Raw genomic sequence first — 24,953 nt, 5'->3', positions numbered from 1 at the left:
TTATCTGACCCCCATGAGACTACATCAAAAAAAGGTTTCCAGGGCTAATTCACTCAGGCCCCTCCTTTTCCTACCATCCAGTCTTCCTAGAACAAATATCCGAGCATCCAAATACTGAACACCTACCCTGAGTTCAAATGAGTGCTTGCTGCTATATGCGTGACTAATGGGAATGAAGCAACAGCAAATGCGTCTGAAGGTAATTAAGTGTGAAGTCACAGGGCAGATTAGCAGTGCTAATAGTTTAGGGAAAAAATCAGTCAAGATTGACGTAGAAGTAAATTCCAAAGTTCACAAGTCGCCTGAACTATCCTTCTAAAGGCTCCACCTGTTGAGAGCAAGGGCCACAATCTGGGCGGCTACTTTAGCCTTCAGAGTTCCACCTCCTTTGTTTTCAGGAGAAGGAAATTAAGGCTAGGGACGGAAAAGGCCTCGGCAGAGATGGGTCTGGAACCCAGGACTTGTAAAGTTCTGAAAGGAAGGGTGTCTTGAAGCTCCAAGGTGCCTGTGGAATCCGCGGTGTGCCAAGTGGGAAAAGGGGTCCGGTTTCCCGGAGAGGCTAAGCTGCCTGTCGTTAAGGTGAGGTGGCAGGGTTGGTGCGGGTGGAAAGATCCTAGGGTTCCATTCCCCAGAGCATCGGGCTCCTGGAGCCCATGGGCAGCGTCCAATGCCGCAGGTCCTGCTATGCTCCACTACAGCGCCGCCTCCGCCGCCCCGACTCCCCCCCAGTCGCCAGTCTGAGGCGCAAGACCCCAAGTCGCTCGGAGACGCCGACCGCTCGATGACATCCGCGGGGCAGAGGCAGAGCTCGGGCGGTCCCAGGGCACTACTTGTCCCAGCGGAGGGATCTCTCGCACATCGTCACCTCCTTGACCGCGGAGGAGCCGTGACGCCGTCGACACGCCGTGACGCCGCCGACGCCGTGCCGGTGGCGCTGCGACGTTGCGGGAGGCGGAGGCGGGGGTGGTGGCAGGGGCGGGAGGGGGAGCGGGTCGGGAAGTAGTTCCGGGTGCGCGGCCCCGGATGTTGGCTGCTCCCGCTGCCGCCGCCGCTCTGGGCGCTGCTCGGGGCCTCAGCCGTTCGTACCAGGCGCCGTTGGGACCTTTCCCGGGGGGCGGAGACGCACGCAGCGGCCGGGGGCTCGGCCGGGCCGTCCCGGCCTGCGCAGCCTGAGGTGAGTGCCTGCTGCCCGGGCTGCCGTGCCGGGGCGGCGGGCAAGGAGGCGGGGCTGGGGCATCTCTCGGGACGGAGGCAGGGGCTGCCCTCCGCGAGACGCCCTCTCCCTTCTCTCAGCCGCGGCCGCGCACACGGGCGGGCGGCGGGCGAGGCAGGGGGCCCGGGCTGGAGCTGGGGCCTGGAGGGCGGCGAGGGCTGGGTCCCTCCCTCCCCCGCGGCGCTTCTCAGCTGCTGCTGCCCCTCAGCCGGGAAGCGGCGGCTCTGCGCCTCCGCGCCTCCCGCCCCTCCCCCAGGCGGGGCCAGGGGGAGCCAGACATGGTTCCTGGGGGCGCCGAGTCCGAGGACCTCGGTCGTCTCAGTTTCTCCGTGACCTGCCCCCTGGCCTGGGCTAGTCCCCTACCCCGGCTTGATGCAGCTTCTTCCCTTCAAGCTTGGGGGTGCTTTTCGGCGGGCGAGGCGGACAGTACTTCCCGCCTCGGGGGTGCCCTTTGGGGTGAGGAGGTCCGTGCGAGGGGCCTGAGTTCCCACCCATCCTGTCCGTGTCCTTTGCCGGCATTCGGGCAGAGGCAGCCGTTCCATGCGGACGTGTTGCTGTCTGTCCAGTGTGTGTTGCATCCTGCCCACGTGGTAGGGTGTTCCCTCCCCCCCTCCATTTTTGCAGCTGGTGAGGAGGGAGGTTAACGGGGTGGTTTTTTCTCTGTGATTTCCTTCTGGTGGTGTGAAAGGTGTTAGGGTCAGTTTTCTTTGCTGGGGCCGACTGTTGGTTAGCTGGAAGAATCAAGTTATACTCTGAAATTGAGACCAGCAGGGGACATAACAAGGCTGAGTTTAATTGACATCTTTTCTCCTCTCCCTTTAGCTGTTCTTGTTCTTTACTGCTTAATCCTAAAGAGAGAATGAGCTCCAGCTGCTGAGGCATTGAGGTGTATAGTTTTCACTTCTCCTTTCTACTTTCTGTGTGTATGGTTGGCGAAGGATTTTCTTTTCTGTGTTGTGCGGTCCACGCCTCTCTCGTTCCTGGTTGGATTCCTGAATGAGCTAAATTGGGCTGGCCAGCGAGTGAGAGATTGGTGGGCATCTTTTTTGTCTTTTCTGATACCTGACATTTACTTAATTTTTCTCTCCTACTTTGTTTTCCAGTGAAACAAGCGTGCGTGTCAGTCGTGGAAATATTATATGCATAGCTCTTCACTTGCAAGGCAGCACTAAATAGTTTTCCTGAGTCACTTATTTCGTGGGAACTCTTTTATTTCACTTTCCCTCTCTGTTTATTGAGTAGTATTGCGCTTTTTTTTGAAACTGGTTTTAAAACATGTATTTTGAGTAGTTTCCTTAATGTCTCTTCCAGGTTAAGGTTTCCATCTTCCGGTGTTTGGCTCTTTTGTGACTGACTACAGATTGCTCTCTTAACAGGGAACAGGCCACACAGTAGCAGTGAGAGTAGCCCTTTATTCCTCCTAGACCTTTGCAGTTATTTATGGAAAAATAGTAACCCCTCTCCATTTTTCTGTTTGGGAAGCATATGTACATATGATTGATTTTTTTTTTTTTCCCCCCACTTTTTAAGATACACCTGAGGATTTCTCTTTTCTTTTTGTATCCCTTGGAGTTGAAGTGAATCTTGTTCTTGGTTTTGTGTGCTGCTGAAGATATTGGGGACTTCTCATGCCTTTGTTAGGTATTTTTTGGATGAGGTCAGGGCATGTTTATTTTGCTTTGTTTTTGTTCATTAATTTGGGTGAAATAAAGTCTTTTAATATTTTGAAGTCACATTTTGGATTTTGAAATGGCCAGCATTCTCACTTTTTTTTTTAATCGCATTGTGCATTTTCTTTGAGTATACTTTTTTTCCTTTTATCTGGTACAGTTGTTAGAATCTGTATTTAAATATTTTTATTTTACATAGGAGAATATACTATCTGCTTTCATCATGTTAAGTGTGGGTGGGGCAGTGGAAAATAATGTTGTTCTGATGCATTCTGAGGCATATTTTTTTAGTAAGTCCGTCAGCATTTGTGTACTTCTGCAAAATACTGTGCTGTGTGTGAAGTAGTCTGTATGAAGATACATGAGGAATAAAATATATGGTCTCTTCAAACGCTTAAACTTCTGTTGGAGAAACAACACGTAATGTCCATCATTCGTAATTACCAAGCAACATCAGACTTCTGGGATAATAAAAATATAACCAAAGTCAAAGTGAGATTTGAAAAAGAAATTTTCAAAGGGGGAAGAGATGTGTTCCGGGAGAGTGAAGGAGTATTTGCAAGGACAGAAGTGGCAATGTACAACAGATAGCAGACAGCAGGAAGAATCTGTATTGGTGAATAATACTAAATGAGTTTAGATTGGTGAGCAGGTATTGGTGGAGGATCTATCAAGGGTAGATGGGGTACCACAGTCGGTTCTAAAGAACGGGAGTAAGATGATGCATATTGTTTCTGAGGAAGGTTTTAGTATTAGCTGAATGTCCTGGAGTGGGGAAACTGACCAGAGAGCTCTTGGAGACCTTTAGGAATAAGATGAGGGTCTGACGTATGAGGATTATGGGAATAAAATAATAGCCTACATTTATTGAGTACTTACTGTATGCCAGGCATTGTCCTAAGTTCTTTACAGGTATTAAACTCATTAAATCTCTGTGATAAGGTCTTGTTATTCCTAGGAAGAAACTGAATTACAGAAAGGTTAAGTAACCTGCCCAAACTCCAACAGAGAGTAAGCAGCTGACCCAGCCAGAATTTGAATCCAGCAATATGGCCTTTGAGTTTATGCATTTAATTATTAAATTATACTGTCCTAAGAATATATAAGAAGATATATATGTGAGTAAAGATTAATTTGAACTCAGTGATGACTGAATGTGGGCAAAGGGAAGAGAGCAAATAAAACATTAAAAGATTAAAGCCTAGAATCCTGGGAGGATGGATGATAATAAGGAAATTAGGAAAGTATCACTGAAGGGAAATGAGCTAAGGTTGGTTATGGGCAACATTAGATTGTGTTCAGTTTTTCACTAGCAGGCTAGTCTCCCACCACTCCTGATAGCCTTCTCTCCTAGCTGGTTTGACTCTGGAAATGCAGAGTTTAGTATTAATCTAAGCAAAACAATTAGAAAAACATCTATTCAGAAGAAAAAAAAAATGTATACCACGTTGCGAAGCCATATAGGAATAACATAGGAATTACTTATTTTGGTTGAGGCACCTGACTGCTTCCCAGCCTTAGTAAAGATAATCAAGAATCGACTCGAGTAGAAGTATCTGTACTGCATTACTATAGGATGAATAGAGATGAAAGGTAGCTTGTGCACTGACCAGGGCTATAGATGATAGTAAAAAATGTGAATAGATGAATGTTGGGAGGTTAGTACTATGATGATGAAAGCTTTGAGGTTTGGAACTTTGGGCAACATTATAGGCTAATGAGTAAAGCGTTCCCAGAAGAACCAGGAAGAACATCAGCGTTACAGAAACCAAGGATAGGAAGGGTAATGCGGTTGACAGTATCAAATGTAGTCTTGAAGTTCAGAAACAGTGGTCATGATAAAAAGATTATCGAACCAGAGGTAATTTGTAAACTTAGAATTTTGAAAGGAAGCATACGAATACCGTGTTTCCCCAAAAATAAGACCTAACTAGAAAATAAGCCCTAGCATAATTTTTTAGGATGACATTCCCTGAACATAAGCCCTAATGAATGCGTCTTTTGGAGCAAAAATTAATAAAAGACCCAGTCTTATTTTCAGGGAAACATGGTAAATACCAGATTTATTTTCCACAGAAGGATTTGTAGAGACATGATGGTCTGGTGTGGTAATTCGTAGTATTTTCTCCTAATGCTTCTTCCAGTCTCATTCTTGTGCACATGTCAGAGCTACTCAAATGTCAGAAAACTGACTTTTTTCTTTAAAAAAGAAAACTTGTGTTTTAAAGCTAGTGGTTTTTATACTTTAGTGGTTCTCTCAAACTTATCTTTAAAAAGTTTTATTGGGTCGGCCTGGTGGCTCAGGCGGTCGGAGCTCTGTGCTCCTGACTCCAAAGGCTGCCGGTTCGATTCCCACATGGGCCAGTGGGCTTTCAACCACAAGGTTGCCAGTTCAAATCCCGCAGGGGATGGTGGGCTGCGCCCCCTGCAACTAGCAATGGCAACTGGACCTGGAGCTGAGCTGCGCCCTCCTCAGCTAAGATTGAAAGGGCAGCAACTTGAAGCTGAACGGTACCCTCCACAACTAAGATTGAAAGGATAACGACTTGGGTAGGGGTCCTGGAAGTACACACTGTTCCCCAATAAAGTCCTGTTCCCCTTCCCCAATGAAATCTTTAAAAACAGTTTTATTGATATAATTCATATACTGTACAACTCACCCATTTAAAGTATACAATTCAGTGGTTTTTAGTATATTTACCAAGTTGTGCAGCCATCACCACAATTATCTTTATATATTTCATCATCCCCCAAAAGAACGTTTGTACCCATTAGCAGTCACTCCTCAGTCCCCCTTCCTCCTTTCCCCCTGTTCTAGGCAACCACTAATGTACTTACCATCTCTATAGATTTGCCTGTTCTGGACATTTCATATAAATGGAATCATACAGTATGTGGTCTTTTGTGTGTGGCTTCTTTTACTTAGTGTAATGTTTCAAAGGTTACCCATTTTGTAGTATTAGGTTGCTGCAAAAGTAATTGCAGTTTAAAAGGTTAAAAAAAATTGCAAAAACCACAATTACTTTTGCACCAACCTAATATATATCAGTATTGCCTTTTTTTGCTGAATAATATTCCACTTTTTATTGATTCATGTGTTGATGGACATTTGGGTTTCTTAATCTTTTAAAAACCCTTCCCTATTTTCATCTAAATTCTCACCCTGCCTACTCCAGCCTTCCCATGGTTTTTCTTTTAGATTACAACCTCTGCAATGCATTCTGCTACATTGGGGGTATAAAATGAGTAAGACATAGCCCTTGAACATTTATATATTGTGTTTATGATTTACATATGTCTTTTTCATACGATGTGTAATTTGATCCCACAACAACCCTGTGATGTAGGTAAATTATTTTTTAAGATGAGCAGTTTGAAGTTTAGATGAGGTGACTTGCCCCAGACTGCATCCTTAAGTCAGTGATGGAGCGCCTTAGGTCTCTTAGTCCATGTGCATTGCTGTTCCCACAATTCTGTGCTGCTATCCTAACTTTAAAGTATCCCTATGTGATTCCTGGAGAATTAGAGGGGCTGGGAAATCCCATTACTTAGGGATTCAGTAATTTTTAATGTTTAATCTTCAGGAGTTAAAATGAAGAGATTTTTCTAACCAGGCTCTGTCACTTGTTTGCTCTGTGATTTTAGATCGGTCACGTAGCATTTCTGCCTTTTCTTCCAGAACTTTAGTGGGGATTCACGTGGTGATGATAGTGGTAGTGATGATAACAGCTACCATTTTCTGAGGCCTGACTATGGGCCCCCAAATGTTCTAAGTACATGTATTGTATAATCCTCACAACAACTCTAAAAGATAGATTTTTATTATCAGAGTTCTACAGATGAGGCCAACAAGCACAGAGCAGTTAAGTAACTTACCGAAAGGTATAAGCTAGGAATGGAAGGAGTCAGGATTTGAACCTTGCAGCCTATTTTCAGAACTCAGTGGCTCTTAATCACGACACTGTACTGTTTACTGTGTTATAAATTAAGAGGGTACTATTTCAAGTAAAGGCATGACCAGAATGTGAAGATGGGATTTTGAATATAGTTGGGGAATCAAACCGCAAAATTGGCATTGTATCTACATTTCTTTTAAATAGGAACCTAATAATGCAATGTATAGAGATACGTATTGTTTAGGTTGGTGTTCAGGTACTTCTTTTTTTCCCCCAGCTAATAGCTTCTCAATTCAGAAATTGCATTATTTTCAGTGCTCTTCACGGTGGGCTTTGTTACACAGTAGTTACTGAGCTTTCCATATTGCCACTATTCAGAAACCTTGGTTTGAGATAGCTAAAGCTCACTTTACCTCTCTTTAGCTTTCCTTTCACTGAATTTTTGTTTTCTATTTTGAACAGTTAGCCTTTCAGTCCTAGATGGAGGTACTCTTTACCTCCTCCACCCCAAAACTCAGCAAACACCCCAGTGGCATTTTATAACAACTGTCAAAAAATTTGACCATCTTAATTGGCATAACTGGATTTTAGTACACAAATAACAAGAACCATAGCACAGTGTTTTGGTTAAAGAGATTGACTTATACTGAAATTGGAAAAGGCATCTGCTGTACAGGATTTTGGATTTAATAGAATTTGTTATAACCAGATCAGCAAAGCATTATTACTGTGGGCCATCTGTTGAGATATGGAAATAGCTTTGTTATATGGAACCAGATGTTGTATTTATATTTATAACAATGGCATTCTACTTATTTTAAGTAACCTTTTGTAGTTTGGTACCTTCGGCTGCTATTCTACTTGACATAAAACTGATAACCTGAGAATGCAGTGTTTTTCAAAGTGGTTATTTCTATAGAATCAAGACAAAACTGAAAGAAAGCAAATGAAATTCAAACTTCAGTACTGTAACAAGATGAAATATAGGCTAAATATAAATATAAGGTAATTGGGACCAATTCAATAAGAATTCTTACTTTGACACCATTAATAAGCCTAGTTTCTAATTACTAAACCACTCTGGTTGTTCTAAGAATTTTACCATAAATCTAAAGCAATTTCTTTTGGTAAAATCAGACTTACATTAATTATAACACTGCCCTGTCTGACTTATTTCCCATCATCAGTGGGTGAAGTAGTCTGTAATGGACCCAAACTTACGGAATGCAATAACTGGAACTGTTGTTAGAACGTAGCTTTAGAGAACTTCCTTCTGAATTGATTGCTAACAATTTTGGGGTGGGCAAAGCCCTTGAGTGGGACTTTGTAGATAGAGTCTCTAGACTTGGTATGTTGGCTGTCTTAGTCCATTTGGGCTGCTACAACAAAATACCACAGACTGGGTAGTTTATAAACAACAGAAATTCATTGCTCAGTTTGGGAGGCTGGAAAGTCAAAGATCAAGGCAATCTTCTGGTTAGGGCCCCCTTCCTGGTTCTTTGATAGTGGCTTCTCACTGTCTTCACATGGTGGAAGGGGCAAGGAATCCTTCTGGAGCCTCTTGTATAAGACACTAATCCCATTCATAAAGGCTCTGCCCCCATGACCCAAGCCCTGCCCAAAGACCCTGTCTCCTAATACCATCGTCCTTGGTGTTTAGGATTTCAACATACAAATTTCAGGGGGCGAGGGGACAGACGCAAACATTCAAATTATTGTATTGGCTGTTTTTTCATTGTCTTCATTTCATATTTAAGGCGTGTCATGGATTCCATTGACGAGTTGACCGATTATTCCAGGATAACCCTGTGTCTAAAGGATACTTAACCCAGTAAACTGACTTTTAATTAAGTTTTCACCTGGAGTACAAAGCTAAAAGCTGTAACTGAATCCTCCTACCTAGACACAGCCCTGCCCAGCGGTGTCAGTGGTATCATGGAAGTAAGATTGATCGGCAGGGTATGTGACCTTATTAAAGATCTTGGAAGTTGGAATCAGCTTTTTTCGTAAGGTTGAGACCTGGCCTTTATGTGTGTTGAAACATGGATTTCTGAGAGGAATGGATGAGAGGGAAGACAGCTATAACTTAATAACAATTTCAAATTCTGTTTGCTTACAGTGAGATGGAATTGGGAAGTGAGTGCAATATGGTAGAAGTAGGATATTGTTAAGATCCTAGATTTTTGGCTGGTGGGTAGGTGCTTGTTAAATTATTAAAATAACTGAAAAATTTTGTGGCTTGGCTGTAGAATTTTGGGAAATTTATTACAGACACAACAGTCAAATAGGTTTAGTAGTCAGGAATAGGTTTGCTCTTCTGAATGAAGATGGAGCAGATTGTCATGGCAGGAGATAAAGAACATATGGCATCAGTTTCTGCTACTGTGGTTGGGTGTGTGTGACGTACTTTCCCTGTCTGTCCTGTGTAAGGCATCGAGGGTGCTGCTCCACCATGTACATGCAGAGAGCAGTCAGCACCTGAAGTGACCTCTTTGCAGGTCAGGGAGTCTTATTTTATGTTCTTTATTAGAGAGCATGGTGTTTTGGAAAGAATTCCACCTTGGTTTTTTTTAAACTTTTATTTTAAGTGTGTTTTCCCAGGACCTATCAGCTCCAAGTCAAGTAGGTGTTTCAATCTAGTTGTGGCGGGTGCAGCTCACAGTGGCCCATGCGGGGATTGAACTGGCAACTTTGTTGTTAAGAGCAGGCTCTAACCAACTGAGCTAACCGGCTGCCCCCCTCCTCCTTTTTTTCCCACCTTACATTTGAGTAATAGTTTTTGAAGAGCATTTTCTCTGATCGTTTGTATTTTGGAGCCCCACAATAGCCCTGTAATATAGGTAGGACAGATACTATTCGTCTTGGCAAATGGAGAAAATGAGATGCTAGCTAAGACTCAGTGTAACTCAGTCATTTAGTAGTAGAGCAGAGACAGAAACCCAGATCCTGCATTCTGTTTCTAGTCGTACTCTTAGGAGAAAACTGACAAAGTCTTTATGGATAACCTACTTTGTATTTTTGAGGTAGAAATTAAAGGTAATAGTCCCAAAGGACCTGGGCTACTTGGAGCAGCCCTTGTTTTGTAATAATATCAGGCTTGGAGACATAAAACTATTGGAAGCAACTTCTTGCCTTGTTAAATTTGAGTCCATTTCCAGTCATTGGATGTATGTTTACTTGAGCCTGCACTCTTTGTAGAATCCTAGAGGTGAGAAGATGGAATCAGGAGGGAAACTTTTAAGGATTACTAAATACCACATTTGGTCTTATTTTATGGAAGTACACATCTATAAAATTGAGACATTGAGAAATTGTACCTGGAACATGATTTTACTGAGGGTGCTTGGGTTATTGCCATAGGGTATTGTCTCTTGCTCTGTGGGTAGGAAGAGTGACAGTATATAAAGAAGTTATAACTGCATAGAAAAAAGGACTAGGAAAAAAGAAAACATCACAATAGATAGTCTTTATTGTCTCCTTTGAACCTATTTATATTTTCTAAGTTCTCTACAATGAGCACATATCATTTTTATAGTCAGAAAAAATAAACATGTCTGATTTTTATGCTTCAAATGAGATTTTGGAAAAATGTGTGATAGAGCTTTTGAAGAGCAGTTGGTGCTATCAAAGTTTTTGCTCTCTAGACAGTTACGTTAATAAATCAGTTTGATAAATTTTTCGATTATAATCTTATGGGTTGAGTTGTGGGCATATTAAGTGCTCTGGGGTTTTCTTTGCATTAGAATTTGGTATTAGCTCTGCTGATCAAAAAATTAATTTTAGTCCCACAGAAGCAACGAAAACCATAGGTTTACATATAGTAATTATCAATAAATAACCTGAAAAATACACACTGATTTATAGTGAAAACTAGGCTTAGGATTTACTCATATTCATATGTTTCCATTTCCTTGGCAGGTTTCTAATAAGAAAAACCAAACTGTTAGTGCGTCTTTTAAGTACTGTTTTCAACCAGTAACATTGGACTCATTAATTTCTCTCACTCATTTGTTCATTTATTCACCATCTGCGACATCCTGGGCACTGTACTAAAGGCTGGGGACACAAGTAAGAGGGTTTCTGCCAGCAAAGACAGTAGCTTTTAGTTTGGGAGAGACATCGCAGAGATATCCTTGGCATATGGAGGTATTCTGGAATATCTTCTGTTTTCTAGTTTTTAACTAGAAAGGAAGAATAGCTTGTTTGTTTGAAGAACTTCATGCGTTTAAGTGGTGTGGATAGATGGCTTTAAGAGGAGCTGATAGCATCGTAGTTATTTCTCTGGCTGCAAAATATTGAAAATCATTGATCTAAAGAATTTCCTCATCTAAGAATTTTTTATTGAGGTAGATGACCTAGGTATTCAGGTTTGTATCAGATTTGCTTTGGGAGAACAAGAAACCTTGTATTGAATCTTCTAGGATGGAGACTGTTTTATCTTTTATCCTCTATACTTAGCACTGTACATGACACATAACAGGCATCATTAGATTAGTAAATGAAAGGATGTTTATATTTAAGCGTAATTTTAAGAATTTTAATATTGATATAAATATATTGTATCAAAAGTTACCTTATGTCTAATATGAGATAGATCGTAGTTCCTAGAATCTGAAGAGGTAATCTTTTATTCATTTGGCCAGCGAGATATTGCACTAAAACATTTGATACATAGTCATTTGGCTACTGGTAGAACAACTGTAGTCCCTGATAACTGTAAGGTCATTTGTTTGTTGTTAACTCTAATTGGGGCAAAATTTGCTTCTAACTTCCTCTCTTTTTCCTAATCCTCTGCAGAACAGTAGAGACCTAGTTTGCCTTCTTTAAAAAGATAACCCTTCAAATATTTGAATGTGATTACTCATTCCACAAATATTTCTTGCACCTACGCATGCGTGACACTGCCCTGAGCCCTGTGAGAGATCCAAAGGTGATTAAGAGACATCGGCTGTTCACAAAGAACTGATACAGAGAAAGACTCGTGGATTTGTTGAAAATAGAATGTTTTTGTTTATGATGATCAGGAAAGCTTCATGAATGAGTAATGTTTGAATTAAGATTAGTGATAGGACATTCTAGGCTGAAAGCGTAGTAAAAAACCTAGAGATGAGGAAGCACCATTGAAGTTAGAGGAGTAACAAGAGGCCCAGGTTTGCTGTTTCACAAAGGATCCGCCAGGATGTTAGAAATGTTCCTTGTTGTATCCTCAGCACCTGGAGGAGTGTTTGGCAAATAATTGGGGCTCCTTAAGTACTTGTTGAGTGAGTGAATAAATGATCACATTTAGGAAATACTGCACATCTTCTTGAAGACTGACAAAGCGTTTTAGGGTACTGATGCCTTTGAGAAAAAATATTGCTTATTTCAAACGCACTTGACTTATGGAGTGCCTATTAACAATACTTCAAATCCTCTGGAAAATATTACACTGGGGTCTCTATGGTAGAGGTGACATGGAAGGCTGGGAAGTGTTTTCTTCTCCAAGCTAAACACACCCAGTTTCTCCAGCTATTCTACACTTGACAGTTGGCTTCTAAACTCCTCACTAGTCTGATACTCCTCCCTGCAAGCATTCTAGCTGGTAAGTGTTCTAAGGTGAACACTTACAAGCAACACAGCACTCCAGTTGTGAACTAACCAGGGAGGAGTACATAGGACTGTTACCTTCCTTGATCTGGATACAGTTCTTTTAATGAAGCCTAAGATTGTATTTTGTTTCTTTTCAGTAGCTGAGTCACTTTCTTGGCTCTTACACAGTTCTCATTAATTTACAAGAAGTTCTTTCAGTAGATTCAGAGAGATTCCTTATTAGTAGAGCTAATAGATGAATGCCCGTTTTCTTCTGATTGAGTCTAGGCTGTTTTCTCAGAAGTACTAGTCATTCTTAAGCTTCCTGAAATCTGAGAAAGAAAAAAAAAGAATGAATTGTACAATGCTGGATTTGACCAAGTAATGTGAAAATCCAACTGCATTGCTGAGTATACTCAGAAGTAGACAGACTATAGTAAATCTCCATATACCCATCATAGATTCAACTATGGTTAAGCTATTGGACACATGTTTCAACTGTCTTTTGTTGAAGTATTTTAAAGAAAATCATAGACATTGTCTTTTCACCTCTACAAACTTAAGTATGAGTCTCTAAAAAAATATAGACATATTCTTATAAAACCACATGCCATCATTGTACCTAACAAAATTGAAAATATTTCCTAGGTGGCATTTAATAATCCATTTCATAATAAAATGTCCTCAGTTGTTTAAAAATGTCTTTTTACAGTTGGTTTTTAATTGACTCAATATCCAGATAAAGTCCGCACATTACATTTGTTATGTTTCTTGCCCCTTTTAATCTAATACATCCACCCTTTTTGGTGTAATTTCATTCCATTAACTCCTTTGACCCTTCATGTCTCAGTACCAATTTCTGTTACTGTTCCTTTGATATGTCTATAAGAGTTTTACTTTGAAATATTTGTTACAGACAAAATGTGCTAGGCATTGTGGGAGATAGAAAGGTTAATTTGACATGTTCCTGGCCCACGAGGAGCCAGCAATCTAGTGGTAGAGACAGACGCGTATAGAAACAATGTGAAACAGATTATTTGCCTTGATTATATAGAATCTCTTTTTCCCCTGGAAAATGCTGCCAGTAGAATTATTCTTAATATATTACTTTAATCATGTCCTGATCAGGAACCCACAGGTAAGGAACCCTCTTGAATCATTCCAAACTATACTGTTTTTAGCACAAGCGTCCTTTTTTCTTTCTTTTTTTTCCCTACCAAATTTATATTATCGTGTAGAATTTTTTTTTTTTTTTTTAAAGATTTTATTGGGGAAGGGGAACAGGACTTTATTGGGGAACAGTGTGTGTACTTCCAGGACTTTTTTCCAAGTCAAGTTGTCTTTTCAATCTTAGTTGTGCTCAGCTCTAGGTCCAGTTGCCGTTGCTAGTTGCAGGGGGCACTGCCCACCATCCCTTGCAGGAGTCAAACCGGCAACCTTGTGGTTGGGAGGATGTGCTCCAACCAACTGAGCCATCAGGGAGCTCAGTGGCATCTCAACTCAAGGTGCCGTGTTCAATCTTAGTTGCAGGGGGTGCAGCCCACCATCCCTTGTGGCTGGCGACCTTGTGGTTGAGAGGATGCGCTCCAACCAACTGAGCCATCAGGGAGCTCAGCGGCAGCTCAGCTCAGGGTGCTGTGTTCAATCTTAGTTGCAGGGGGCGGAGCCCACCATCCCTTGTGGGAGTGGAGGAATTGAACTGGCAACCTTGTGGTTGAGAGCCCACTGGCCCATATGTGGGAACCGAACCGGCAGCCTTCAGAGTTAGGAGCACGGAGCTCTAACCGCCTGAGCCACCGGGCCGGCCCCCATTGTGTAGAATTTTCATTCTGCAAACAAGCTTATAGACATTTGGGGAACAAAATGTTGTCTTTTCTGTATAATACTGGGAAGCTTAATAAGTACTTTTGGAGACTTCTGGTACCTGTGCCAGTGGGCTATTCTTGCTGCCTACTGCCCTCTCAGTGTCAGCCAGAGTTGCTGCCAGTTAAAAGTAAATCCAGATCTGGCTTTTTTTCTGTTACCCCAAAGCCTTCTTAAAAAATCAAGCCTATTCAGTATTCTAAAACAGATGACAGATACATGGTTTACATGTTGCCATTTCTGCATAACGTGTGTGGCGAACTAATTGCTGGTTGCATTTAGACGTGACCCTTCTCAGTACAGCACTCCAGAAGGCGTAATTGGCAAAATGATATGAAACTTTTTTGCTATCCTTGTTCTAAACCAGTCGTTCCTGAAAAAGCTGTGCATCAGAACCACCTGAGATACTTTTAATTAATAGATTCCATGGTTTCACTGTAGAATCTTGAATCAAGATTTCCAGGCATGGGATAGAAATGATTCTTACAAAGTTGGCAGTGGTTTGTAGACTAGCTTTGGGGACCAGACAGGTAATTTTACTTCGTTAAACAGCTCTAGCAGTGGAGACTGCCAGCTTCTCATCGATGAGTTGCAGTACAACATGTCATTCCTCTGAGAATCTGTATGTTCTATGTGTTCAATTTACTCTGCAGGGATATGGTGGGATCTCTTGCTTTGAATTACACAAGGCAAAGCACATGAATCAAATGCCCAAGATAAAGATGCAGGATCCCAGGAGGTGGCATCTTAGTTTTCTAAATATAACTGAGCTTACATTTAAAGCCACAAAACCCTTCAGCCCTCTGAAAGCTTGTTCTCACTGTTTTGTGAATACCTTTAAAAGTTTAAAATGGAAGTGCTCAACAGTTTTGGACTAGATAAATCTTTTGAATTTTTCATATTTTATGTATATTTAATAAAAGTGATTTAAACATATAATGTGATTTAATTTCATACACCTGTGTCGTATTTTCTATAAAAATAACTCTACAAGTTGGGAAAAAGTTCTTTATTAGTCCACATGACTTGATTTTGGGACCAGAAATTGTGGTTAAGTTATTGAGCAAAGTAGAGAGACTGAAGCTTCAGGATTATCCAGTGAGTTAATGACAGACCCAGAAATAGAATCCTGTGTTTGCTTGGGTTATGATTTGGTTTGAAGAGGGTGGCCTGTGATCTGTTTACATAAATTGCAGGAAGTAAGGTTTGGGGTTTGGAAGAAGTTATAGCTCTGTGATGTTTGGCCAAGAAGCTTCCCCTCCCCCACATGTACCACCTGTTTTAGTGACACCAGCCCTAAACTGTAGAGGGTCAAGAGGCAGTTATTTCAGACTTCATGCTTCCTACTCTTTAAACAGCCTTGAAAGCTAAAGCTGATTGTTGGTTGGCTTACTTTTTCCCATCTTCTGTTATTAGAGAATAACAAGACTTGGCTTTGGTCTTGTTCTAGGAGGAGAAAGGGTATAGCAGTAGAGTGGTTGCCTGTAGAATTTTTTCAGGGTGTATAAAACTTTTTTATGAACCATAAGTGTATCTTCATTAAACATTTTTAATTAATAAATGGTGTGGTTTGGAAATAGTGGAGCCACCAGAAGACAAACTTTTCCTGAACCACTAATGGTTCAAGGGGTTACAGATTAGAAAACAGTTGCTATAGTAGAGTTGGCTTACTTGTGAAGCCATTACTTTTACTCTTCCCTCCCTGTTCCAGTGTAGGAGATGGGGGCTTCTCCTCTGACACTAGGGGAAGAAGTAGGAACCTTAACAGAACAAGAACATTTGTATGTGATGGTTCTAAACTTGCTCTTAAAAATTTTAAATCCTTATTGAGATACAATTCACATACCATACAATTCACCAGTATAGACTGTAAAATTCAGTGTCGTTCAGTATATTTGCAGAGTTGTGTAACTATCACTGTAATCTACTTTTAGAACATTTTCCTCTCCCTTTGAAAGAAACCCCACACCCATTAGCAGTCAGTTCCCTTTACCTATCTCCCTTCCCCAAGCCCTAAGAAACTAATTTAATCTAATTACCAATGTAAATTTGCCTATTGGACATTTGATATAAATAGAATCATAGAATATGTACTCTTGTGACTGGCTTCTGTCATTTCATATTTTCAAGGGTCATACATGTTGTAGCATCTATCATTCCTTTTTATTGCTAAATAATATTCCACTGTATGGATATAACACACCTATCCATTCAATAGTTAATTGGCATTTGGATTGTTTCCACTTTTTTGCTATTGTGATTTAATGCTGCTATGAGCATTTATTTGTGTATAGATTTTTCTGTGGATGTATGTTTTCATTTCTTGGGTATATATCCTAGGGGTGGAATGGCCCTGTCATTTGGGAACTGTTTAACTTTTTGAGAGACTGCCAAACTGTTTTCCAAAGTAGCAACACTATTTTACATTTTCACTAGCAAAGAGTTTCAATTTCTCCACATCTGTGCAACACTTGCTTTTGTCTGTTCTTTTGATTATAACCATCTTAAGTGGGTGTGAAGTGTATCTCATTTTGGTTTTGGTTTACATTTCCCTAATGAGTAATGATGTTGAACATCTTTTCATGTGCTTATTGGACATTTGTATTTCTTCTTTGGAGAAATGTTGATTCAGCTCTTTGTCCATTTTTTTTTTCCAGTCAAATACTCTACCCTTGAGCTACATCTATGCCCATTTTTTAAAATGGCGTTGTTTTTTCATTATTGAGTTGTAAGAGTTCTTTATATGTTCTAAATACCTAACTTGCTCTTTTGACTGCCTGTGGATTGGTCCTAAATTACTTGCTTGGAGGCAGAGATAAATGATGGATACAAAGACCTGGTGAGTTTTCAGTCAGATCTTAGTTGTTCATATTCTTCTAACTCCTGAGGAACTTCGTTTATTCATTAATTGAACAAATATGACTGCTGACTATATACCAGGTTAGGGGATATAACAGAGAATGAAACAGATAAAAGTTCCTGCGTTCATGGAGCTTACATTCTAGTGGGGGAGAAACAGTTAACAAAAGTCACATCAGATGGTGACAAGAGCTATGAAGGATAAAACGGAATACAGTGTGATGATTGTTCTAACATTCTTCACCTTTCCTGATTTCTTAACCTATTTCTCTGCTCCAACTGCTTGATCTTATTGCACTTTCCATTTATTTTCATTATGTACATTTTTTAAGCTAAACTTTTTATTTCCGTCTCACGCCTAATCTTTAACTGCCCCCCTACCCCGCAGTCTAATTTTTTTATTTCAGTAGTCAACAAAAACCACCCTCTATAGTATTAAAGATCTTCTATTAAAAGCCAGTATTCCCTTCTCAGTTTATGTCCATCTTGATCTACTGGTAATGCTGTTGCCTTTCTCTCCATTAAGTCACTTGCTGCTGTATATTTCCAGTACAGTTTTCACAAGTTTTTTGTTTTTGTTTAACTAGTTCCTTTTCTCATAATTACTATGTGCCAGTTTTGTTCTCCAAAGTTAAGTTTGGCCTGTCTTCTGTCTCTAATACTCCTATGGTGACTTGATCTTTCTTAAATAATTTTAATTGCTTTCTAAGAGCAAACGACTAGGAGACCTGACTTTTTAGCTCAAACTAAAAAGTGGTGTTTAGCTCAAACACCACTGTCTTCAGGTTTAGCTAGTGGAGCTGAGATGAACAGCTGATTGCTACTCACTTAGCAGGATTCTTTTTCCCTTACTCCTTTGGCTGATTGCTCCTGTTCAGTCTGATTAAGACACAGGTTATTTCCACGACTGCTTTAATAATTACCTGTGAATAATGTTACAGCAATTCATCATCCTCAGTCAACCTGAATAAAAGAGGTTTTTTCATTGATGCTAGTGAATTTTTTACTTTTAAGTCTTTTGAAAGATAAGGCTGAGTTTAGAAGTAAAAAAAAAAAAAAAAAAAAAGGATTAGTCTCTTGATCTCTAGTACCATAGCATTGATTTTTAACAAACTTTTTTTTTTTTTTGGTCTGGCATTTTGCTGGTGCTTTCATTCAAGATACTATCACAATGACTGAGGCATGAGTTTTCCCTTTTGTTCAGAGGAAATTATGCCTTAAAGAAGTTAGCAGCATACTCAGGGTTGCAATTAGGATTCCAGCCTGGGCCCAGACTCAAACTCATGAATGCTCTAAATTCTTTGTAAACTATAAAGCATTATAGCTCTTTGTGGGTAGGAGAGAGGAGAGAAGGGCTTGTAAGAATTACCTGGAAGCTTTTCTTAGTCTCATTTCACTTCATGCTCCCAAATAATGCATTATTATACAACTGTTTGTTAAAAATTCTCCTAAATGTGCATAGTTTGTAACTCAGTTTAATATGTACTTGAAGACTGCTTATATTAAATGGCATTCCATATTCTTATGTCTTATGTCGATATTACATTAGCGTACATTGGAGTACCCATCAGTGAATGACTAGTTTTACGACCCATATTCTGGTTGTGTTGTTCAACACAAACTTTCTTATATGTTGGTTTTCAAAGAATTTGGAGAAAATGCTGCCTAGGTATGGTTGGCACCAACTTAAACCATATATATTATGGATGTAATTGAATAAATTCATATAGTTGTTCAACTGTAGTTGGCTCCAGAGATGTGAGTTTGTAATTTGGAGGACACTTTGAGATTTTCCTGACTTCACCTTAGCTTTCTTTTGTGAGATTTCCATGTTGCTGGTCATTTGCCTGGGTAGGGAGAGGAAGATTGGCATATGTTTGTTCTTTTAGTTAAACCAGCCTGGGGTTCAGGACAACATTTAGGAGCAGTAATCTAGATTAAAATTAAAATGGAAACTAAGGCATTGAGGCTAGAGTAGATCAGGAAGATCCAGGAACTAGAGTTAGTAGTAAATGGTAGCTAATTGGAGGTCCTAAAGGTGTTGATACTTGGGAGTCTCAATGTATAAGATCCTTTTCCCTTGCCTGAATTTGGAACTGAGGAATAAAAACAGAACCAATGGATGAAAAATGAGATATTTGTAAAATTAGTCTTTTATTGAGATAAAAATTTACATACCATAAAGTTCAGTATTTTCAAGTGTACAATTTGGTGGTTTTATACTAAAGGTTTTTATTCACAAGATTGTTCAACTGTCATTACTATCTAATTCCAGAACATTTTCATCATGCCAGAAAGAGACCTGTTAGCGGTCACTCTTCACCCCCATCATCCACCCCCTCCCTCTGGCAACCACTAACCTGCTTTCCATCTCTGGGATTTGCCTCTTCTGAAGTTTTTGTATAAATGGAATCTTACAGTATGTGGCCTTTAGTGTATAACTTCTTTTACTCTCCATAAGGCTGTAAAATGATGATCTCCACCGTTCATCAATGTTGTGTTACAGCATGTAACAGTATTTCATTCTTTTTTATGGCTGAATAATACAGTCTACCATATATTATATGATATATAGATATGCCACAATTTATCAGTTGATGGATATTTGATTTATTTCTACTTTTTGGCTATTATGAATGATGGTGTTATGAACATTGCGTGCAAGTTTTTATGTGAACGTATGTTTAAATTCTCTTGGATATGTACATGTATACACACACGTATATACACACACATGCATATGTACATACATACACACGTGCTTAGGAGTATAACTGCTGGGTCGTAGCGTAACTTTTGGAGGAATTAATACTTTGTTTTTTTCTGATAAGGGTGATACTGTGGAATATTGTAGAATGTGGCTTAGGTTTAAGAGCTAACTCGCCACATTCTCTTGTCCCCACCCAACAGAACCCAATCTAGACCATAGAACAGCCTACCTGATTGTTAGGGTCAACAGAGCAGACACCCAGATTTCTGCCTTATAGAGTACGGCTGTAGAGTTCTGGAGTTAGATCTACCTGTTAACCAAGTTATTTCCCTCGTTGGTGAGGAGTGGGCTAAGGGCCCAGGAGTGTTAAAAAGGTCGTTACTCATAGAAATCAAGAGTTGGAAAGAAGTGTGCTGCTCTAACAAAGGCAATGAAAGGAGTTAGGCTAGAAACCTGAAAACTATTCTTAGGTAAAAGGGCTGTGCCATTTTATCAAGATGGGAAATATATTAAAGACTGATGATGAATTCAGTTTTGGACATGGTAAATTTGGGATTTCCAGGAGGGAATGTTAGATATTTATGTTTGGAGATCAGGAGGTTGATCCCTGCCGGAGATACAGATTTCAGGTTCATCTGCATGTAGGCAATGGAAATACGGGAGTAGGTAAATCACCTGTGAAGTAAAACAGTAAGTGCCTAGTAATTCCTGTATCTAAAATCTTTGAGGTTTTGATTCTGCCAACTGATGTTTCAGCTCTGTCTTACTCTGGCTTGTTTCCATCTCAGTTTTGTGAATTTTGATTGTGAATTATTAATTTTGAAATCTTATCTGTGGGAATTCTTCCAGGCTGAGAGCAAAGGCAGATTCCTCAGAATTTGCATTTGCTTCTGTCAAGGTTGTGTGGGGGACACTACCGTTCTAGGACTGACAACTCTAAACAAAATTCTAAGTATGAAGCTTTTTAAACCGTAATCTAGGTGAGGGTCAGCTTATGGTAGTGAATATCAAAGGAGATACTGTGCATGCTATCGTGGCCCGCCAGCCCCTTTCCAGCACTGAGCACCAAGGTTAAGAATCAGGTTTCGTTGCCGTCCTCTTGGGTAACACCTGGACTTTGCCTCTTGTACCTTTGGCCCCAATAGACTTTGGAATTGCAATCTGAACTTCATAGGGTTTGGCGAAATGCCCTGAAGGTGAATGAAAGCTGGTGTCAGTACACTGCATACTTTTCTAATTTCCCTTTTTCACTTAGGTTTTGGCCTTGATCGTACCTTGTTATATTTTAGGTTATTGTTAATTTATAAAGATTTAATAATATTTTATTCAGTTATTTTCAGTGGGCATGTTGATCAAACTTTTCTGTCATTCTGGCAGAAATAAAAGTGTCTGTCTCTTCAGTGCATGCAGAGACAATTAGGTGCAGAGAATTCAGTCAGCCTCTAAATCAAAGGTTATAAACTTGGGACAAATTTCAGTGTTTTGTTTGGCACATGTAGTATTTAGGAAAAAAAAATATCGGGAGATTTAAAATAAAGATTTGGCTATCTTGTTTCTCTTGAAAAATCAGAAGATCTAACAACAGGTGTTTGTAGTCCTGCTTAGCAACAATCGGCTAGAACTGGGAATAGCAGCCGATTTCTTCCGAGTGAATGTGTTTCCTGCAGTTGCTCACGGTCTCCACTCCCCGTGCACTGATGCATATGCACGTACACACGCCCGTTCCCACTTCTCTCATTCGGTTCCCTGCAGACGTTTGTGGATCACCCTTGGGCCAGGTAGTAGTGCTAATAGATAACTTCACACTTGTTTACTGATTTATTGTAACAGCAAACCTGCAGTTTATTTCTGGTAAATAAATAAAGTTATATAGGTGGTATTATCCCCAAGTTACAGGTGAGGAAACTGAGGTTTAGTGAGGTTATCTAAATTCCTCAAGGTCTTATAGTGTCATAGCTAGAATCTGAACCTAGAACTGTTTTATTCATAGCTCCTTCTGTTCCAGTGCTATCTTAACCTTTTTTTTTTTTTTTTAAAGCAGTGGAACTGTTTTCAGATGAAGTCTTAGTGAAGTCCAGTATATAAGACCAATAAAGGTAGCACTGCTTTGATTGAAGAGTAGATGGGAATGGGAGCCTGTACGCTCAGCTCTTTGGCAGCCTTTAAGCACCTCTCTGGAATCCCTCGGATTCTACTGAACAGTTTGGACAGACTCTCTATAATATAAGCATAACAGTTTGTTAAATTTCACGAGTTTTTAGGTCCTTTGGATGTTACAGTTACAGTATTGCTGTTTCTTATGCTTGTCGGCATGTTTGTCTTCCTCAGTGTAATCCCTCTGACTGCATTTTTAATTCATGTGGGTATGTGTTCAGATAGTGGTGAATCTTTTAGCTTTCTATTTCTGTTTTCAGAGTGTTTCAATTAGAATTGTAGTAGTATTTATAGTTTCATTTATTTTGGAGCATCTGATAACTAACTCTTTTCTACTTTTCAGATTCTCTTTGTGTCCAGATGGGTTTGTATGGACAGGCTTGTCCATCTGTAACTTCATTAAGGTGAGTGCTCTTCTTTTTCTTTATTGGAACATGTAGTATTTAAAAAGTTGACACTGGTTAAGTCACATTAAAATGAATCTCAAGGTTAGGTTCAGAATAAAATACTGTGGGTTTGTCATATAGTCTGTTTGGTGGGGTTGGGAGATACCTTTGCTGACGGAGATATTTGTGGTAATGGGCTTTGGATCCTAATCTCCACTTAGTGAGTTTACATATGTTCTTGTAAATAAAATAACATAATTTTATACTCTTTTGTCATTTTTTAAAAAACGCATCTATTCTCTACTTGTTTTAATTAGAAAATACATAGTAAATTTTGATTGCCTTTGTAGCAGATTATTAAATGAGACTAGATGCTAAGTTTAACCTCTTTCTAGAGGATGATGTAAACATGACAGCTAGGTTGTCCACATTTACATTAAATAAATAATGTAAAAAGTAGGAACTAAGTTGTGTAAAACCCAGTGGTTTTAGATATTCTTTTTTTTTTTTAATTTCAATTTTAATTTTTTTTTAAAATATTTTATTGGGGAAGGGGAACAGGACTTTATTGGGGAACAGTGTGTACTTCCAGGACTTTTTTCCAAATCAAGTTGTTGTCCTTTTCAATCTTAGTTGTGGAGGGTGCTGTTCAGCTTCAAGTTGTTGTCCTTTCAGTCTTAGTTGTGGAGGGCACAGCTCAGCTCCAGGTCCAGTTGACGTTGCTAGTTGCAGGGGGCGCAGCCCACCATCCCTTGCGGGAGTCGAACCGGCAACCTTGTGGTTGAGAGGACGCACTCCAACCAACTGAGCCATCCGGGAACTCAGCAGCAGCTCAGCTCAAGGTGCCGTGTTCAATCTTAGTTGCAGCAGGCGGAGCCCACCATCCCTTGCGGGACTCGAGGAATTGAACTGGCAACCTTGTGGTTGAGAGCCCACTGGCCCATGTGGGAATCAAACCGGCAGCCTTCGGAGTTAGGAGCACGGAGCTCCAACCGCCTGAGCCACCGGGCCGGCCCCGGTTTTAGATGTTTTTGAAGTTGCTAAATCCTTTATAAATTAAATCTTAATGTGAAATCCAATGACTAAAACAAATGAATGTAGGACTTTTCTGCTTGCTTAGGCTTCCAGTTTTTACACTTACACTTGCCTGAGGGATTGCTGCAGTACCCAGAGCACAGTTTGATAAAATAACCCAAATGTGTTAACTGAAATCTTTCAGACTAGAATATGAACTGTTGATGACAGCACTGACCAGTTACTTGTGGTGTTGCCGCTAGGCTGTATCATTTACTCATTCAGCATATTGAGCATCTAATAGGTCGTCAGACACTATTCTAAATGCTGGGGCTACAGCAGTGAACATAGCAGGTAAAAATCCTATAATCGAGGAGCTTATATTCTGGTGAAGGAACAATTAATGAACAAGATAAGTAAGAAGTTCTTGTTAGTTAGTGACAGTGATAAGGGCTAAGGTGAAAAACAAAAAAATAGAGAAAGGGAATAGGAAATACAGGGGTGCGTGTGTTTTAGATAGGGTAGCCACGTAAAACTTTACTGAAAAGGTGATACTTGAATGAAGACCTGAAAGAGTGATGGAATGAGCCATGTATTGGATGCGTAGAAGATGCGTGCATTCCAGGCAGAGGGAATCCAGGAGGTGCCCAGGCAGGAGGAGACTTGCCCTGTGTGTTGGAGGAACAATGAGGAGGTTGGTGTGGCTGGAACAGATAAGTGATGAAGAGAGTTGCAGTTGCCTAGCTGTGGAGGGCAGGAGGAGAGAAAGGAGGGATACAAATATTGTTAAGAGCCATGAATGTGAAGCCAAAGAATCCTTAGGCTTGAAAGAAATTCTGGATGTCTAGAATGCCACAAAAGGAAAATGAAGTTGCATGTTGTTTACTTAGAATCTGCAGCAGGCCAAGGCTGGATATTGTTTTTCCTCAGTAGAAAACTTTACTCCGTACTGTAGGGCTCTTGTTTCCCTGAGAATGCATCTTCCAGCTTATAATGGAAATAGATGGAGAGATTGCTTTTCTACTTTGCTAAAGTCTGTGTCTTCCCTCATTTATGCCCCTAAGCAAGAGACACCTGTATGGCTTTGAAAAGAACGTTTAGAAAAGAGTATCATCTTTTCTTTAATCTCCAAAGCTGCTGGAGAACTAACTTGACCTTATAGTGATTTTTGCTTGGTATGATGGGTGAGTCATTTTATCCTTTTTTGGGGAATATTTAAAACTTTGGATATGATCATATAGGACTTGCGCAGATTTTGATCTTCCACTGACTAGATTTCCTTAAAGATATTTTAGTTGTGGGATATTCTGAAACAAATCGTATATTAAAGTCACTGACTGAGATTTTAAATCCCTTTATTTGAATATTTATGTTTAGGTTAAGCTTGTATATGACATTGGGTTAGGAATAATATGTACCTAACTTTTTTGTTCGATAGAATTATAGAATTAGAAAGGATGGTGAAAGAGGAGATACCATGAGTTATTTTATAATTTACTCACTGTGTGTTACAATTCTTTGCACAGTATTCTAGAATTAAAATGTTTTGTGGATCTAGCTATAAATTTAATATTTAATTAATAAACTGAGAAACTATGGCATCTGAGTTCGGCTATTTAG

At 40.0% G+C, this 24,953-nt stretch overlaps 1 protein-coding gene across 5 annotated transcripts in view; it reads left to right on the top strand.

The window, feature by feature from the left end:
• The first annotated feature begins 342 nt into the window (after window positions 1-342).
• FOXJ3 (forkhead box J3) overlaps window positions 343-24,953 on the top strand; it is a 125,478-nt gene continuing 100,867 nt past the window's right edge. For 3 of the 5 annotated variants that reach the window (XM_019737168.3, XM_019737166.3, XM_074334523.2), the window contains exons 1-2: window positions 1,034-1,174; window positions 22,277-22,337. In XM_019737168.3, coding sequence (XP_019592727.1) covers window positions 22,294-22,337 — 44 coding nt within the window. In that variant the 5' untranslated portion in view covers window positions 1,034-1,174; window positions 22,277-22,293. Of the gene's footprint in view, window positions 580-1,033; window positions 1,175-22,276; window positions 22,338-24,953 lie in introns of those variants that run through there. The other 2 variants (XM_074334522.2, XM_019737167.3) reach the window with 2 other exon arrangements.

The sequence above is a fragment of the Rhinolophus sinicus genome, chromosome 14 (genome assembly GCF_057876585.1).
Source record: "Rhinolophus sinicus isolate RSI-liver-muscle chromosome 14, RSI-T2T, whole genome shotgun sequence".
Lineage (NCBI taxonomy): Eukaryota > Metazoa > Chordata > Mammalia > Chiroptera > Rhinolophidae > Rhinolophus > Rhinolophus sinicus.
The sequence above is the reverse complement of the archived record's forward strand: the minus strand, read 5'-3'. Positions and strand labels throughout refer to the sequence as shown.